The 18,894-nt window shown below is 38.0% G+C and overlaps 1 protein-coding gene, 1 long non-coding RNA gene and 1 other non-coding gene across 3 annotated transcripts in view; 1 reads left to right on the forward strand and 2 right to left on the reverse strand.

Moving 5' to 3' along the window:
* Nucleotides 1-18,894, forward strand: part of PSMA3 (proteasome 20S subunit alpha 3) — a 27,096-nt gene continuing 8,202 nt past the window's right edge. Inside the window, exons 1-6 of the mRNA XM_026000613.2 lie at nucleotides 1-132; nucleotides 5,389-5,471; nucleotides 11,880-12,003; nucleotides 14,938-15,039; nucleotides 15,121-15,194; nucleotides 17,661-17,733. Of these exons, the coding sequence (XP_025856398.1) occupies nucleotides 112-132; nucleotides 5,389-5,471; nucleotides 11,880-12,003; nucleotides 14,938-15,039; nucleotides 15,121-15,194; nucleotides 17,661-17,733 (477 nt within the window). The 5' untranslated portion in view covers nucleotides 1-111. The remainder of the gene's footprint in view (nucleotides 133-5,388; nucleotides 5,472-11,879; nucleotides 12,004-14,937; nucleotides 15,040-15,120; nucleotides 15,195-17,660; nucleotides 17,734-18,894) is intronic.
* On the reverse strand, nucleotides 3,786-3,888 carry LOC112921484 (U6 spliceosomal RNA). The gene has a single exon (XR_003235245.1). It is a non-coding gene; the product is annotated as a U6 spliceosomal RNA (small nuclear RNA).
* On the reverse strand, nucleotides 10,673-14,139 carry LOC140599375 (uncharacterized). Its single transcript, XR_012002197.1, has 2 exons — nucleotides 12,080-14,139; nucleotides 10,673-12,035 (listed from the first exon to the last, which is right to left on the reverse strand). It is a non-coding gene; the product is annotated as an uncharacterized lncRNA (long non-coding RNA).

Below are 18,894 nucleotides of genomic sequence, written 5' to 3' on the forward strand. Positions count from 1 at the left end.
GGCTGAAAGATCAGCCAATGAGAGAGCCTGTTACTAGTCCGCGGGCGGCCGTATTGGGGGAGGGCCTTAGGCCTTGGAAGGCGGTGGTGGTGTTCGGGAGGTTTGTGCACCATGAGCTCTATCGGCACCGGGGTGAGTTTGCTATCCTTTGGCGTAATGGACTGGCCTAGAGATTAGCGTTGACGGGGCCTGGGACAGACGGCTTGGGGTGCGCCGCCTCGGGGTGCGCCGGGACGGCCTTCGGCCCAGTAGGCCGCTCCCAGTCGTCTGGGGACCCGCGGTCTCCCGCGCTGCATCTGCAGGCCCGCGCGGGCGGCGATCGAGACCCGAAGCTGTTCCGGTCAGATGGAGCGGCCTTGGCGGCGCAGCTGTGGGCTGGGGGGCGCTTTGGGTCGCTGAGTCACCTTCTTTGGCTGCTTAGGGAAACCGAAAGTGGAAACTTGTGGAGCCCGAAGTAGCTCGTGAAGGGTTTGGGCGACAATTCGCTCCTTGGGAACCACGGAGGTCTGAGACGGAGCTTTCCGTGGACCGTTCTTGCAGGTCCCGGGGTGCTGCTGACTCACGGGCCTTCCCCATCTTGCCTTCGAGCGCCCTGGTGGCCGGCTCTTAGGAGTCCATGCAACCCCTGTCGGGGCAGAGCTGATAGAAACATTGTCTGGAGAGTGCAATCTCTCTCTCTCTCTCTTTTTTTTTTTTAAAGATTTTGTTTACTTATTCATGAGAGACACAGAGAGAGGTAGAGACATAGGCAGAGGGAGAAGCAGGCTCCATGCAGGGAGCCTGATGTGGGACTCGATCTTTGAATTTGGATCACGCCCTGAGCCAAAGGCAGACGCTCAACTGCTGAGCCACCAGGGGTCCCTGAAAAGTGCAATCACAAGAGCCCTTTACGCTTTTCTTCTGTCCCAGCTCTTCCTGTACAAATTACTTAACATCACTTCGAGATGTCAGTACCGTAAACATTCAAATCATTATTTAGGGACTTAACCGCTTCTGTGAATAGACTCGAGGATTTTTTCTTCTTTCTAAAGATCTTATTTATTTATGAGAGACATGGAGAGACAGGGGGGAGAGAGAGAGGCAGAGACGCAGACAGAGGGAGAAGCAGGCTCCATGCACCGGGAGCCCGATGTGGGATTGGATCCCGGGACTCCAGGATCACGCCCTGGGCTGAAGGCAGATGCTCAACCGCTGAGCCACCCGGGCGCCCGTCGAGGATTTTGGAGTTGAACTTGTTAACTTGTTCAGTTGAGTGTTTTGCTGTGTTAAATGTACTTCACATATGCAGTCTTTTGCTTCTTGCTTTTATGTATAGTTCTCCATATAGAAAATCTAGTGTTTTTTTTTTTTTTTAAGATTTATTTATTTGGGATCCCTGGGTGGCGCAGTGGTTTGGCGTCTGCCTTTGGCCCAGGGCGCGATCCTGGAGACCCGGGATCGAATCCCACATTAGGCTCCCGGTGCATGGAGCCTGCTTCTCCCTCTGCCTGTGTCTCTGCTTCTCTCTATGTCTATCATAAATAAATAAAATCTTAAAAAAAAAAAAAAAAAGATTTAAAAAAAAAAGATTTATTTATTTATTCATTCATGAGAGACATAGAGAGAAAGGCAGAGACACAGGCAGAAGGAGAAGAGGGCTCCACGCTGGGAGCCCGACGCAGGACTCGATCCTGGGATCCTAGGATCGGGCCCTGGGCCAAAGGCAGGCGCTAAACCGCTGAGCCACCCAGGGATCCCCGAAAATCTAGTTTTTGTTTAGAAGTATTTATTGGTTGTGTGCACTAGAGGCATTGAATAATGGCTTTCTAAATTTACCAGTTCCTACTTTAAACAAGATTTTGATTCTCAGCATTAAGCTAAGATATTGGTGTTCCGAGTTTGATAATAGGAGATTTATGCTTGGAACGGTTTAATTCATTCGGTTATGAGATGCTAAGTTTGTCATAACATTTTTGAATTGGTAGATGCTCAATTATGCATGTTGTAGCAAATTGGCTTAGTAACTACATTAATATTACCTTCAATTAATAGTGTTTCATTCTGAAAACCCTTTAAAAATACTTGATAAATATAAACAAGTGAGATATTTTAGTATTACAATAGCAAAGTTAAGAATCCTCATTTAATAAATCAGGAAATTGAGACTAAAGAAGCACCACTGTTGAAGGCATATCTTTGGTTTTCACTTCTCCCAAGAACTCCAGGTATGAAGACCTGTACTTGACATTTCTCTCCACTAGATTGCTTGATAGGCATTTCAAAACTACACGTCCAAAGTAGAGGTCTGGATTTTCCTCTCTCCGTGCCATTTTGCATCTCCTACAATTTTCAGCTCAGTGAATGGTCCATTTCTAATTGCTCTAGTGAAAAAGGTCTGTGATTCACGTTGAATTTCTTTACTCCTAGAGCCAGGCCATTAGCAGCAAGTGTTTTCTGTTTTGTTTTATTCTACCCTCAAAAATACTGTTTTTATCTCTTCCCTGTGTAAATCACCACCTTTGGAATACTTAATCTCTGCTTCCATCCTTGTACCCTCTACAATTTGTTTTATAGGTGAAGTTTTTTTGTTTTATTTTTTTAAAGATTTTATTTATTCATGAAAGACACAGACAGAGACAAAGGCAGAGGGAGAAGCAGGCTCCATGCAGGGAGCCTGATGTGGGACCGGATCCCGGGTCTTCAGGATCATGCCCTGGGTGGAAGGCAGACGCTAAACCGCTGAGCCTCCCAGGGATTCCCTATATATATTTTTTTTTAAAGATTTTTTTTTAAAAGATTTTATTTATTTATTCATGAGAGACACACACAGAGAGAGAGAGAGAGAGAGAGAGGCAGAGACACAGGGAGAGGGAGAAGCAGGCTCCATGCAGGGAGCCCGACGCGGGACTCGACCCCGGGTCTCCAGGATCAGGCCCTGGGCGGAAGGCAGGCGCTGAAGCGCTGAGCCACCCGGGGCTGCCCCAGGGATTCCCTATAGATGAAGTTTAAAAAGAAAAGTAGATTGTATTATGCTCCCCACCCCCATCCCTGTTTAGACTTTAATGATTCTCAGTTGAATTGAGAACAAGATATAAACTTCCTACTTTAGCCTAGGAGACTCAAAATAGTTTGGTCTTTACATGAACGTCTTTACATGTACAAATCTTCTACATTGGTCTGATGTGATTTACTTTTCTCATTACTACTTAGTGTTCAAGACACAGTGGCCTATTTCTGTCCCCTCATTGTACTAGGCTTATTTCTACCCCCCCCCCCCCCCCCCCCCCCCGCCCATCCTAAATGTCTAGTTACTTGTTATTTAGGTCTGGCTACAGCCTAAGTCATTAAATATAACTGCTCTAGCAAGGCCTTCCCTGATCATGTAGTCTGTACTAGACTCTCAGACTGTCAGTTCACCACGTCTTAGATTCATCATAATCCTTTTTCTGGTTTACTGCTTTATTTCCATCACCTAGATTTGTGCCTGGTCTCATTTGGAAATTAAAGACTTCAAGAATGAGTATTTTTTATATTCCCTTATAGTGACTACATGTAGAAGATGCTTTTTTTTTTTTAATTTTTATTTATTTATTTATGATAGTCACAGAGAGAGAGAGAGAGAGAGAGAGAGAGAGGCAGAGACACAGGCAGAGGGAGAGGCAGGCTCTATGCAGGGAGCCCGACGTGGGATTCGATCCCAGGTCTCCAGAATCGCGCCCTGGCCAAAGGCAGGTGCTAAACCGCTGCGCCACCCAGGGATCACGAAGATGCTAATTAAATATTTGAATGCTATATTCTTTTTTTTTTTTAATATGGAACTCTTCACAAATTTGCGTGTCATCCTTGCCCAGGGGCCATGCTAATCTTCTCTGTATCGTTCCAATTTTAGTATATGTGCTGCCAAAGCAAGCAACGAATGTTATATTCTTTGTCTAATGTCCTTCAGTTAGTGCTACAGCAATGAATTAACCTGTTCTGACTCCCATTCTTTTTCTGCCATACCATGCTATAGGCATACCTTGTTTTATTGCACTTCACAGATACTGCTTTTCTTTTTCTTTTTAAAATTGAAGGTTTTGTAGCAACTGTGCATCAAGCAAGTCTGTTAGTGCCATTTTTCCAACAACTTTTGTTCACCTTATGTCTGTGAACATTTTGGTGATTCCTTATGTACATTTTGGTAATTCTCATAATATTTCAAACTTTCTCATTATTATTAAGTTTGTTATGGTGGACTGTGATCAATGATGACCACTCAGTGAAAGCTCAAATGATATTTAGCTTTTTTTTAAGCAGTATTTTTAAAATTAAGGTATATACCCCCTCCCCCTTTTTTTTAAGACATAATGCTACTGCACAATGAGTAGACTATAGTACCCTGTAAACCTAACTTTAGGGGCTTTTGGGTGGCTCAGTTGGTGAAGTGTCTGACTTGATTTTGGCTCAGTTCATGATATCTGGTCCTGAGATTGAGTCCTGTGTTGGACTCTGGGTTGAGTATGGAGCCTGCTTGAGATTCTTTCTCTCTCTCCCTCTGCCCCCCTCTTGGCTTGCTTTTTCTCTCTCAAAAAAACCCCCCAAAACAAAAAAAAAGTTAATATGCACTAGGAATAAAAAAATTCATATTACTCACATTATTGTGGTATTAACTTTATTGTGGTGGTATGGAACCCAGATTATCTCTATTTTGTACAAAAATGAACTTTGTGTTCTGTGTGGAAAAACAATTCTTACTTTACCTGGACTTGTATCTATTACTTTTTTTTTATTTTTTTTATTTTTTTATTTTTTAATTTTATTTTTTTATTTATGATAGTCACACACAGAGAGAGAGAGAGAGGCAGAGACACAGGCAGAGGGAGAAGCAGGCTCCACGCACCGGGAGCCCAACGTGGGATTCGATCCCTGGTCTCCAGGATCAGGCCCTGGGCCAAAGGCAGGCGCCAAACCGCTGAGCCACCCAGGAATCCCTACTTTTCTTTTTAGATTTTAAGTTCTCTTAACACCAGCGTGGAGCTAGAACTCAGAACCCCAAGATGAATAGTTGCATGGTCTATTGAGCCAAGCCAGCCTGGCACTTCTCTATTGCTTTTCAGTAGGCAAGATCTAAAGTAGCCTTTCTCTTAGCTGCTGTTGCTGCTCTGACATGCATCCTTTTCCTCCTCAAAGCAAAATCTTTGAGATTTAGCACACATTCCTCCCCCCTCCTTCCCTTCCTCCCTCCCTCCACCTAGTGTGGGACTCAAATTCACAATCCTGAGACCAAGAGCCTCATGCTCTACCAACTGAGCCAACCAGGCACCCTTTAACACACATTTCTGATGTGTAAACCATTTAGAAAGAAAGGTGATGAGGTTATTACTGCCAGAGATACATAATTTAAGCTTATTGTTGCCTTTTTCCTCCTAGTATGACCTGTCAGCCTCTACATTCTCTCCTGATGGGAGAGTTTTTCAAGTTGAATATGCTATGAAGGCTGTGGAAAACAGTAGGTAAGAAACATTGTTTTACTTGAAATTTAGCATACTTTAACTGGATATTAAATATCTCCTTTTCTATATTTTTGGTAATTAGGCCTTGTTATGTTACTTGGGGACAAAATAATAGGTGCCCTAAACTAATCTCAATTTATTAGTCATTTCCAGATCTCTTTTTAGGTCAGATCTTTCCATGAGCCACAGTTTTCAGTTGGCTCCAAGATTATCCACTTAGACATTCTACTGTGTCTCAACTGTAGTGCATAAAAAAAATTGATTATCCTGCTCGCCCATGTCCTTTTTAAAATTCTTGATTTACATCATTATTTCCATGGCCACTAGATTTGTTAGTTTGTAATTTCATCTTTTATTTCCTTGTGTTTTAAAAGGTCATATGCAGTTAGATACCTTTGTCCCAGCAGGATTTTTTTTTTCCCTTCTATTCTGTTGCCACACTCCAAAAGATGTAGGAACAGTAAGATAACTTCTCCTCCCGTTGGACTTACTTCACTCTCTCTTTTATTGTTGAGAGTAATGCACCAAAATGATTCCTTGGTACCCCTGTAACATCTTGGTTAAATTACTGGCTTTTTGACAAATTTTATGAGTCATTTATTGATGAAATTTTGCAGTTATATGATCATTGTATCTTGGGCTTTTTGGATAAATTAAAAGACTTTTCAAATATAATTTATTTCATAACATCTCATTCACATCTCTTAATGGATTAAGATCTCTTAATGGGGGGGGGGGCTAGTAAACAAATGGGTGTTTGAGCCCAATTTTTTCATTATAATAAAAACTTTTGGAGTACACGTGGAGTAGGGAAATGTTTCCAGAGTTTTAGAAAAATCCACATGTAAATACTTTGTGCTAGTACCACTTTCTGCTAGTACCTGTAATGTATGATTATTGGAGTTTCACTCAGTGGAGACTGTCACTTGTCTTTGCATGTGCTCACACATAGCAAGCCCTCAATAGTTAATGAATAAATAAGAGTTCATTTTTTGTGCCGTTGTTTGATTAAAGAAGGCACATTCTTTTCTTTTTTTTTTCTAAGATCTTTGTGTATTTATTCATGAGAGAGAGAGAGAGAGAGATAAGGCAGAGACATAGGAAGAGGGAGAAGCAGGTTCCTGTGAGGAGCCTGATGCAGAACTCGATCCCAGGACCACAGGATCACAACCTGAGCCAAAGGCAGACACTCAACCACTGACCTACCCAGGTGCCCTGGAATATGGATTCCTAATGGTTTATGAAATGTTAAAAATTTGAGCAAAAATACATTTTAAGTCCTTTTATAGGATTTGTAATGGAGCTAGTTTATTTTGTGTTTAAATACTGTAGTTTTAGAGATACTGGTACTTACAAGCTGTTGGTATCTGATATTATTATAGGAGTAAGGCTGTTAAGAATTTTAGGCTGAAATGTTTTTGTTTGTCACTGTCATATAGATGCTTGATAGAGTTCAGAAGAGAGTCAAATTCAAGAAAAAAAGTTTGCATATTTTCTTCCTGTTGTTAGAGAAGATAGGCTCTTAGACCAAGGAGCTGGAGAAAGACTTGGAAGAAGCTATTGTTTTTCTCTTCTTTGCAGTGTTGTATTTTCACTGGTATAAAAAGCTGGAAAAGGAAGTCATTATTGAGAAAAACTGGAGATGCATTATGAAACCATATATAACACAGAAAATTGAGACTAGGCTATGAGGATCTATGTTTTAGGAATTTATTTATTTTAAAGATTTTATTTATTTATTCAAGAGAGAGACAGACATAGGCAGAGGGAGAAGCAGGTTCCCCACAGGGAGCCTGATGCGGGACTAAATCCCTGGACCCTGAGATCATGCCCTGAGCCAAAGGCAGATGCTCAACCGCTGAGCCACCCAGGCATCCCCTCTATATAGTATTTCTGAATATGGTTTAAAATAGTTACAGCAAATTAATTAAAATTGAAACATTAAAAATAAATGTATTTTTTTCTGTATAAGGAAAAAAACGCGGAACACTTTTCCTTATGCAGAAAGAAATACCAGGGAAGTTCATCTTTTTTTTTTTTTAATTTTTTTTATTTATTTATGATAGTCACACAGAGAGAGAGAGAGGCAGAGACATAGGCAGAGGGAGAACCAGGCTCCATGCACCGGGAACCTGACGTGGGATTCGATCCCGGGTCACCAGGATCGCGCCCTGCGCCAAAGGCAGGCGCTAAACCGCTGCGCCACCCAGGGATCCCCCCCCTTTTTTTTTTTAAAGATTATTTATTCATAGAGACACAGAGAGAGAGAGAGGCAGAGACACAGGCAGAGGGAGAAGCAGGCTCCATGCAGAGAGCCTGATGTGGGACTAGATCCAGGGTCTCCAGGATCACGCCCTAGGCTGCGGGTGGCGCTAAACCTCTGCTCCACCGGGGCTGCCCAAGGGAAGTTCATCTTTTTTTTTTTTTTTTTTTTTAATTTTTATTTATTTATGATAGTCACAGAGAGAGAGAGAGAGAGAGAGAGGCAGAGACACAGGCAGAGGGAGAAGCAGGCTCCATGCACCGGGAGCCCGATGTGGGACTTGATCCCGGGTCTCCAGGATCGCGCCCTGGGCCAAAGGCAAGCGTCAAACCACTGCGCTACCCAGGGATCCCAGGGAAGTTCATCTTAAAGGGGTTTAGGTAACCTGGTATAATAGGATATTGAAGGAGAACCAGAAGTTGTGATTTTTCCTTCTAGCTGCTGCTTAATGGAAATATTTTATAGGGTGCCTCTATTCAGACCTCTGAATGTTACCTTTTTTGTTTGTAAAATTGGGATGTAGACCTCTACCCTAACTACTTAACATACTTTATTTACTGTAAGAATGAAATATATGTAAAAACATTTGAAAAAATTTTAAGTGCTGTTTGAGCACAGAATGTGGAAAACAGAAAAATTAGATTGTATATTAATTTTCATAATAGTCTGACATATAAGCTAATAGTTAGAAAATTTTATTAGCAAAATAATTTAGGGTTATATTCTGGCATTAAAAGGAGATCAATTCTTGGGGCACCTGGCTAGTTTAGTCTGAGGAGCATGCAGACTCTTGATCTTGGGGTTGTGGTGTTGGGTGTAGAGATTACTTAGTATCTTTTTAAAAAGGGAGGGTTGGGGGATATCAGTTCTTTTTAAAAAAATAAATTTAATCTTGGGAGTTTAAAAGTCAAATATTTTTGACCACCTGTTAGGTTTTTAAAAGTATTTCCTTCCTTCCTTCCTTCCTTCCTTCCTTCCTTCCTTCCTTCCTTCCCTTCCTTCCCTTCCTTCCCTTCCTTTCCTTCCTTTCTTCCTTTTGTGAGAGCACATACACAAGTATGAGCTAAGATGGGGGTGTGGAGCAGAGAGAGAACCACAGGCAGACTCCCTGCTGAGCATGGAGCCTGAGGCAAGGCTGGATCCAGGACCCTGAGATCATGATACATAAGTGAATCACAACTATCTTCTAAAAGTATGCCCCTGAAGGTAATATACACAAGGAAAAAGGGGAAAGATTAAATTATAATTTTCCTTATTAGTTTCATTGAGGAGCCCAGACAGTAAAGGAAGGTTGTGTAATGTGGCAATGAGGGCTAGATTGTTTGGAACAAAAATTATACAAAATTTTGATCTCAGGACCCTCTTTTACTTGTAAAAAGAACAAAAGAAAAACACCAAACCCCAAAACATTGAGGACTTCAAAGAGCATTTATTATTATTTTTTAAAGCTTTTTTTTATTTATTCATGAGAGACACAGAGAGAAAGAGGCAGAGACATAGGCAGAGGGAGAAGCAGGCTCAACACAGGGAGCCTGATGTGGGACCCAATCCTGGGAGCCCAGGATCACGCACTGGGCCGAAGGCAGGTGCTAAACCACTGAGCCACCCAGGCATCCCAAAGAGCATTTATTTATTAGGCTTGAGTTCTGTCAATATCCACCATGACCCCAAAGAACTTTTATTTATGCATGTTGCTGGATCTGTCAATATTTATCATATTAGGAATTAAAGCAAAAAACATTTAATTCATTTTAAATAATCACAGTTATATGTTAATATAAGTAGTAATTTAAATTAACATTAATTAAAAAATGAAAAATAACTTTTCCACAGTATAAAATAAATGTAGTGATAAGACTGGCATTGTTTTACATTTTTATAAATCTCAGTAGTTATTTGAAGCTTAATATAAGACATTCTCATGTTTGCTTCTGCTTCAGTATGTTACTTTTGTTGAAGCAAATCAGGCTTTATACAGATAAGTAGTTGGAAAAATGAGGAACATTTTAACTGCCTTTTCAGATAATTATGGATGTTTTTTGATACTATACCAAAACTGGACTGATAGCTTTTTAAAGGTCGGTTGCAGAGTGGCATCCAAAAATTTAATGATGAACTTTTTGTAGTTTAACATTAAGATCTGTTGTCTTGCACTTCAGATGTTTTACCCATGCATGATTTGTCACATTGTAAATTGGTCATTTGGGAAATATTGATTCATTGTGCTATAACAGATCTTCCAAATTTGATATATTTCATCTACCTATGGGAACTGTTGGAAACATCACACTTGTTAATACCACCACTGATGTGATCATAAAAATTTGTAAGTATTGGGAAACAGACAAGCTCACCAATTTATGCTTGAAAACTTGAGACTTATCACAGGCAATGAATAGTGTCCATTTTTCCTTGAAGTTGACAGGCTCATTTTGTTCATTTTAGGGGGAAAAAAGTCTGCCGTATACACATCTAAGTGTAAACAACTATAGTTTGTCTGACATAGTTTGGAGGTAAAAACAGGTATTCCATGAAAAGTTTCTAACTCTAAAACAGTTTTACTAGTACTTTTTCCATTAAGTAGCCATATTTTGATGTTTGAGTACTTTCCATTTCATTATGGTAATAAAAAGATAGGTACTCAAGGGTTGCCATCTGGTAAAATTAGTGCTTTCCTTTTTTTTTTTTTCTTTTTATTTATTTATTTATTTTTTTAATTTATTTATGATAGTCACAGAGAGAGAGAGAGAGAGAGAGGCAGAGACACAGGCAGAGGGAGAAGCAGGCTCCATGCACCGGGAGCCTGACGTGGGATTCGATCCCGAGTCTCCAGGATCGCGCCCTGGGCCAAAGGCAGGCGCCAAACCACTGCGCCACTCAGGGATCCCTGCTTTCCTTTTTTTAATTAAATATTAAAACAGCTTTTGAAGATTACTGCTTTTTTTTTTTAAAGACTTTATTTATTTCATGAGATATTTATCATAGAGAGAATGAGACAGAGACAGGCAGAGGGAGAAGCAGGCTCCATGCAGGATTCCTGACGCGGGACTCGATACTGGGTCTCCAGGATCACACCTGGGCTACAGGCGGCGCTAAACCGTTAAACCACCTGGGCTGCCCTAAAAATTATTTTCTTTTTTCTTTTTCTTTTTCTTCTTTTCCTTCTTCTTCTCCTTCTTTCTTCTTCATTTTATTTATTTATTCACGACAGACACACAGAGAGGCAAAGACATAGGCAGAGGGAGAAGCAGGTTTCATGCAGGGAGCTCGATCCTGGGATGCTGGGATCATGCCCTGAGCCAAAGGCAGATCTGAGTCACCCAGGCGTTCTTATAATAAGAAATTTAATAAGGTAGATGGGCTTTGTAGATTCTCAGGAGTTTTCAAAGTTGGGCCAAGATATTTAATCTTGAAAGGAGAGCCTTTAGAGATACTGGAAATGTGAGGGAAAGAGTGTCTGAAATTTTTTGTGAGATTCGTGTGTGGCTTTGTTCATTTTTCTGGTTGTTTCTCATCAGAATTCCCTTTTTATTAAAAGGATTAGAAGAAGAACAAAGTTAATGATGTATTTTTATCTCGAAACGGTAAAACATAATTTCTCCACAGTTTACTTAAGAGATTAAGATCCATTTTGTTTAAAGCAGTTGTATAAAATGTGTGTTATATTCTTTTATATACTTATTATAAGCAATGGTTGTTGCAGAAAAAGCAAATGAGCAAAAGAATTATTTTCGCCTTGATTAGTCACTGTTAACTTTTTAAGTTTGTATATATAATCTGTCTTTTCTATGCATTTTATGTACTATTTTTAATGGACATGAACTAAATGAACATTTGTTATGAAATGGGTATCATATGTCAGACACTGCCATTTTGCACATATTTTGCTGGCATCTTTTCTTGCTTATGGATTAACATCTTTTTACGTCATGATAGCCTAGATTTTCCTGGTCACCTAATGTTCATTTATATGGACCTGATTTATCACACTTTAGGTTGTCCTCTTTTAGTTTTCAAATGTATTTGTTTTAAAGTACTAGCGTACTTTAAGAAACTAAATATTACCTATTTTTATGTTTTTTTAACTTGTTTATGATGTTTATTATTTTCAGTTAAAAAAACTGACTTTCTTCTACTTGTTCCAGTACAGCTATTGGAATCAGATGTAAAGATGGCGTGGTCTTTGGGGTAGAAAAGTTAGTCCTTTCTAAACTTTATGAAGAAGGTTCTAACAAACGACTTTTTAATGTTGATCGGCATGTTGGAATGGTAGGTCACTTTTTAAAAATGTTCCTTTTTGCCTTGTCCAATTTCTTTTTTTTTTTTTTTTTTTTTTTTTTTTTGCCTTGTCCAATTTCTTATGAAGTAACTATTTGGAATATATTAAAATGTGATTTTAAGAACCCATTTATTACTTTAGCTTTGAGGCAGAAACAGAGAGCAGCCAAAGAAGTAATCTCAGAGGCTTGTGAACAGTTCACTAAGAAAGGTAATGTTCTTATAACCTGATTGGAGACAACTATGAAAAATCAAATTGTCTTAAGAAGAGGAGGAGGGGAAAGGGGTAGGAAATTGTGTAGAAAAGAGATCTTGGCAGTGTACATAAGGTGTAGGCTTAAGAGGCATAGAATCTTTAGATTTTCGTACCTCTTGTGGGGATCACTGTCATGTTGAAGAGGTTATCAGATAGAGAATACCTTTTTAGTAAGGTGGGAGCACCAAGAAAGGATGTTGATGAGAGAAAAAGTGAACACATCCTTTCTAATAGCTTCATTGACATCAATGTATCTATTTTATGCATAATTGGAGGTGAAGCCATAAATACATTACTGATATATACTGAAGTCATCCTATGTAGATGTCAGACTTTGTTCGGTAAGAACAATAAGCAAAATAAGTAAAGGAGTGATTCTAACCCTGTTTACTGAAATTCAGACAAGGAAGGAAAGAGAATGTGTGTGCTAGATAGATACTGTGCTAGAACTGCTTTACATAAATTATCTTGTGTAAGTCTGACATTCAAGTGAAAGTAATATTAATCCCATTTTTACAGATAAGAAAACAAATTCACAGCTGGTAAAGAATTAAGTGGGATTCAGACTTGGGTCCGCATGGTTTGCATGTTACTTCAGAGTCCATTCTGCAGGGTGAGATTTTATAGGACCCACTCACTCTGCTGTTATCTTTGATATTTCTAAATGAGATGTTACATACAAACACAAAAAGGACCAATAAAATATAACCAGTAAACTATAAAGCTACAGATAATTTTTGTTTCTTCAGCGATTATTTTTTCTGAACATACTTTTTTTTTTTAATTTTTATTTATTTATGATAGTCACACACACACACACACACACACACACACACACACACAGAGAGAGAGGCAGAGACACAGACAGAGGGAGAAGCAGGCTCCATGCACCGGAAGCCCGACGTGGGATTCGATCCCGGGTCTCCAGGATCGCGCCCTGGGCCAAAGGCAGGCGCCAAACCGCTGCGCCACCCAGGGATCCCTGAACATACTTTCTCACTTGAACAAATTTATTATTGCTAGTGAAACGGTGATATGGCTTTTTTTTCTGTCACTGTGGACCTCTATATTTATTTATTTTTAAAAATGGAGTATAGTTGACACATAGTGTGAAACTGGTGTGTTTTGATGAAACTTGCCAGATATAACCTAGCTGATAGGAGGCAACTAGTGAATTACGCATTCTTTCACTTAGAATAAACTATAGGTAGGTGTATTTTGAAAAAAAAAATCATGTATGCTTCAAAGTACTTTAGTGATACGAAAACTTTGTCATAAAACCTTTACAATTTGTTCCATTTGTTATTTAAAACCATGAAACTGATGGAATTCCTTATAGCTGGCAAAACATCACATGTTGAAGAGGGTTGGAGACAATGAAGGGATTAATGTTCTGTCTCCACAGTTGTAATCTTCAAGTGGTTTGAGAATTATTGGATTTCACAGTAAGCTTTCTCCAAAGCAACAGAAGATTCCTTAAATGGTGAAATTTACTGGCTGTAACCTTGGAAAAGTTAGCCTAAACACAGTTGCCTCACCTGCAAAAGTAGAGTAGTAATGGTACCTACCTCATAACAGTTGGTACAAGGTTAAAAATTACGTAAAATGGTTAGCATGTAATGAGTGCTCACTGTTTAGAAACTTTCATCATGACTACTATTAGCAGTAGAAAACAGGCTGTTAATCTGATATTACTTACTTTTAAATTTTGTAAATCTCCTAAGCTGGTGGTTCCTGGACTTTCTTGGTTCCTAGTACTGTTTCAGTAAATATTTTTTTGTGACTTCTCCTATGCCAAAGAAATATCTGATCGTTCTGATTATGCATTTAGGTACAAACAAGTTAGTGTTGATGTCCTGAAAACTTAATAGCTGTAAGAGAAAAAAATACATCCAATTAAAGTATTTTTATTTTTAAACAACCAAGATTACTAATATGCACTGCACAACTTCCTAAATTTGGGAATCAGATTACATGCCCCCCCCCCCCCCATATTTCCTGCTCCACACGGATTATTATACGGTACTTATTTTTATCACAGCAACCCAAGTGCTCAACAATATGATGGCATTGAAAGGAATACTGAATGATCTAATGTTGAAACTGAACTACTCCAACAACTGTATCCCCCCAAATTCCAAATGTATAACTTAGTTTCCTACAGTGCCCTAGCATCTCTCAGGACTGTAGGCTACCAGTCTTGGAAGATGTGTGGTTTGTCATGTTTTGGTTTGTCATTGTAGTTATTAGTCAATAAGCTGAAAGAGGTTTGAGGTTGTGCCTTTTAGACCAAAACTTTTAGCAGCTTGAACATAGAACTGCTTTAAATAGAGATCAGTCCTGATCAAGACCAGTAGTTTTATTGTGGTGTTGCTTATTTATAGTGAACTGGTAAATTGGGAGACATTGAGGATTAATTATAGAAATATTCCTTATGAAATAATCACTGAACAAAACCATGAAGTCTCACTTTGTAAATTTCTAAATTATAATTACATTTATTTTGATCTCACCCAATCAAAATGCCAGAGTGCCTTATAAAGACTTTTAAGCCAAATTATTTCTAATGTGATGCTTGTTAAAGTATTAATAAGTCTACAGTTAATTACACACTTTCCTTGATTTGTGATAGGAATGTATTTATCTACTAAATTGATTCTTTCTTTCAGGCAGTAGCGGGTTTGTTGGCTGATGCTCGTTCTTTAGCAGACATTGCAAGAGAAGAAGCTTCCAACTTTAGATCTAATTTTGGCTATAACATTCCATTAAAAGTAAGTTGATAATATGTTGAAGAGCCTTTTGAACAGTAAGAGAAATTTACTGATAGGCTCTTCTGTTTCTCTCCCTTGTAGCATCTTGCAGACAGAGTGGCCATGTATGTACACGCATATACACTTTACAGTGCTGTTAGACCTTTTGGCTGCAGGTATGAAATTTTGTGAGACATTCAGTCCGATCAGTACTGTTTCTCCCAGTATCTTACCCTTTTATACCCTTAAAAGTATGAGCTATGACTGAGAAATATTAGGGCAATGATTAAAACTGTGTACATCAAAATAGAAACTTTGAATAATGAAAAAGATTACAAATTTGAAGTGATGGTAAAAAACTCCTAGGATAGCTTTAATCTGATTATAATAAATTCTCTGGAGGAAGGTAATCAAAAGGTATAAAGGTTATTAAGTAAGTACTAGAAATGGGATGACAGAATGATGATTGTAGTTAACACATATGGGAAAATTGTTGAGAATACCTTCTAAGAATTTTGGTCACAAGGGGAAAATTTTTTTTCTTTTTTTGTATCTTTATGAAATGATGGATGTTACTAAATCTATTATAATCATTTCACAATATATGTAAATCCATGCTGTACACTGTATATAGTTGTGCATATCAATTATTTCTCAATAAAACTGGAAAAAAATTCTCTGGTGTCAGACCCCAGCATTCTCAGGAAACAACAAATTGATTTTATTTATTTACTTTTATTTATTTATGAGAGAGAGAAAAAGGGACAGTCACATAGGCAGAGGGAGAAGCAGGCTCCCAGTCCTGCCTGATACAGGACTTGATCCCAGGACTCCAGGATCACGTCCTGAGCCAAAGTCAGACGCTCAACTACTGAACCACCCAGGTGCCCCCACACTGATTTTAATTATATTCTCTTTTGTCATTACTAGGTAGCCAACTACAGGGATACCTCAGTGTTGTCGTTAATTTCCAAGGCGGCGCTAAACCACTGAGCCACCCGGGCTGCCCGACTCTAGACTCTAGATATTCCTAGAAAGACATGTTTAGTTTGTAACTTTAAAGTAATAAACAGTCCTCTTTGATCAAAGTAAAACATTTACTAACATCTGATTGCTGCTGAAAGTTTATTACCTGCAGTCTTACATTTGAGTTGTCTATGATCAGTCATATTTAAATTGCTGAGGACAGATACCAAAGGAAACCTGAGTTTTATTCTACTACTACTAAGTGAGGCCTGTGGACATTTTTTATTAGTTGTTAAGGTTCTCACTTAAATCATTGAAACACTTTGCTTTCAGACTTTGTAGAATACCTTTCAACTTTTGTTAACCTCTAAACACTCCAAATTCATTATTTCTGTATTTTTAAGGGAAGAATAATAGTCGAGAACTTTTTCAGTAACTATTTATTGAGCATATTACTATGAGTGAGTCATAGCTATGTGTGTGAGGGCGGGATACATAGATGAATGTTTTCATGGATAGTTTTATAGGTGATAGGATATAGATATACACTGACTCTAGTGGGGCGTCAGGGAATGGCTGCTTTCTTGGAGAGATGGCAAGGAAAAGAATGTGAGATGGAAGTGGAATGATAAAGTATTTCATGCAGAAGGACTGGTATGAAACTACATGGGCATTTCAGGTAATGCAGAGGTAGTCAGGTATTCTTGGTGGGTAGGAGGGATACTGAAGATGTAGGCAGGGGCAAGATCATATAGAAGTCTGTGTTTCATACTAAGGAAATGTGGAAGTTTTAAAATTATAATCAGTTATAGGGACGCCTGGGTGGCTCAGTGGTTGAGCGTCTGCCTTTGGCTCAGGGTGTGATCCCGGAGTACCGGGATCAAGTCCTACATCAGGCTTCCTGCATGGAGCCTGCTTCTCCCCCTGCCTATGTCTCTGCCTCTCTCTGTGTCTTTCATGAATAAATAAAATCTTCTCAAATTTTTTAAATCAGTTATATATTCTGAAAGATAAGTTTCCTGGAAGATGGAAGGAAATTATAGGGGTGGGAATTGGGACAGTTGGCTGTTATAGGTAGTCTGTACATGAAATGATACATAAGAGGAGACTGGTTTCTACTTCCAGGGTAAACTCACAAGTTTCAGAAAATCACTAGATTGTTTAGCAATCTAATTTTTATTTGTCAATACACACACACACACATATGTATATATATATAATATATATATTATGTATTGTATATGTATTTTGTATATATATAAGTACATTAAATCAGTTTGGATTACTGTAGAAAAATAACTGGAGGAATCCTGGGGAATAGCCAAGAAAGAAATGAGGGGTATAACAAGAGTTTGAGACAGATTGAATGTATTCCCAATGGTTTTATATCTTGGACTTTTTCATGTGTATGCTTTTACCTTTTGGGACTTCTCATTAGTTTTCTATGTGTCCTTACTCCTTTGTCTACACTGCTGTCTTCCCAGGAAAGTTTCATCAGTAAGCCATATGAATTTTGAACAATTTCAAGTATATACTAGTTTTTTATGTAAACTACCTCATCAAAGTACTTATGAATTATGTATATTAGTTATCTTAGAAAATATAATTGTGTTTAATGTATTTTTAATGTTTTTATGGTATTAGGAACCATGGTTTAAACTATTATTTTCATGCAGTTTCATGTTAGGGTCTTACAGTGTGAATGACGGTGCACAGCTCTACATGATTGACCCATCAGGAGTTTCATATGTGAGTAATTTTGAATCATGAATTTCTATTTCTTGTTTAATGGTATCTCATTAGCATGTAAAATTATGTTTTTGGATTGTATGAAGTTTCTTTAAAATTAATTCAAGGAAGGTAACAATTCCTTATCATTAATAACAACCTGTAGATAGGAGGCAGAGGAAAGATTGATGGCTTTCAATATGCTGTTTACAGAAACTGCATAGTGAACATAAAAATTTCAATATGTGGCATTTCTTTTATTGTGATAAATATTAACAAGGTCTTAAAACTAATACCTTCCTTTTAAAGAAATCATTTTATTTTTTTAAAAGAAATTATTTTAAATGGGATTTCTTGCGTCTTTACTTAACTCATCTCTCTTCTGAGATATTTATAGTTTTTACTAATAAAACACTGTATTTTGTCATTACACAAATGTAAATGGCATCCTTTAATTTAAAAAACTGAATTTCAATGTAATAAAAAATGGTTTAAAGTATTGAATTGAGCAGTTACTTACCTCAGTTTCTTTTTTCATGTTAAAAATTTTTCCATTCCTAACCTCAAAAATGTCTCTAGTTCATGAAGTATATATAACATTAATTTGTTTTTCTTGTATAGCACCTCTATTAAAAATAGTCCATATTCTAGAATTGTTTAATTTTTCTCAGCCCCCTCGTGTTCATTAGATTATCTTTTTTTATATACTTTATAAAAAATACAGTATTTTAAAATATTGAATACATGTAGAAATGATAACATTTTGGATACACTGGGTTAAAGCAAATACCTTACTAAAATTAATTTTACCTTTTCATTTTTTTTAAAACGTTACTACCTGAAAATTCACAATTGTACATTTGGCTTGCATTTTATAAATATATATATATTTATATTTATATATATATATATTTTATATATATTTTTATATAAAATATATATATATATATTTTAAATATTTTATTCATGAGAGACAGAGAGAGAAAGAGGCAGAGACACAGGCAGAGGGAGAAGCAGGCTCTACACAGGGAGCTCGACGTGGGACTCGATCCTGGGTCCCCAGGATCACGCCCTGGGCTGAAGGCAACGCTAAACCACTGAGCCACCCGGGAGGCCCGCAATATACAACTTTTTAATTTAAATTCAAGTAACATAAAATAGTATTATTGGTTTCAGAGGTAT

This window comes from Vulpes vulpes, chromosome 6 (genome assembly GCF_048418805.1).
Source record: "Vulpes vulpes isolate BD-2025 chromosome 6, VulVul3, whole genome shotgun sequence".
NCBI classification, from domain to species: Eukaryota; Metazoa; Chordata; class Mammalia; order Carnivora; family Canidae; genus Vulpes; species Vulpes vulpes.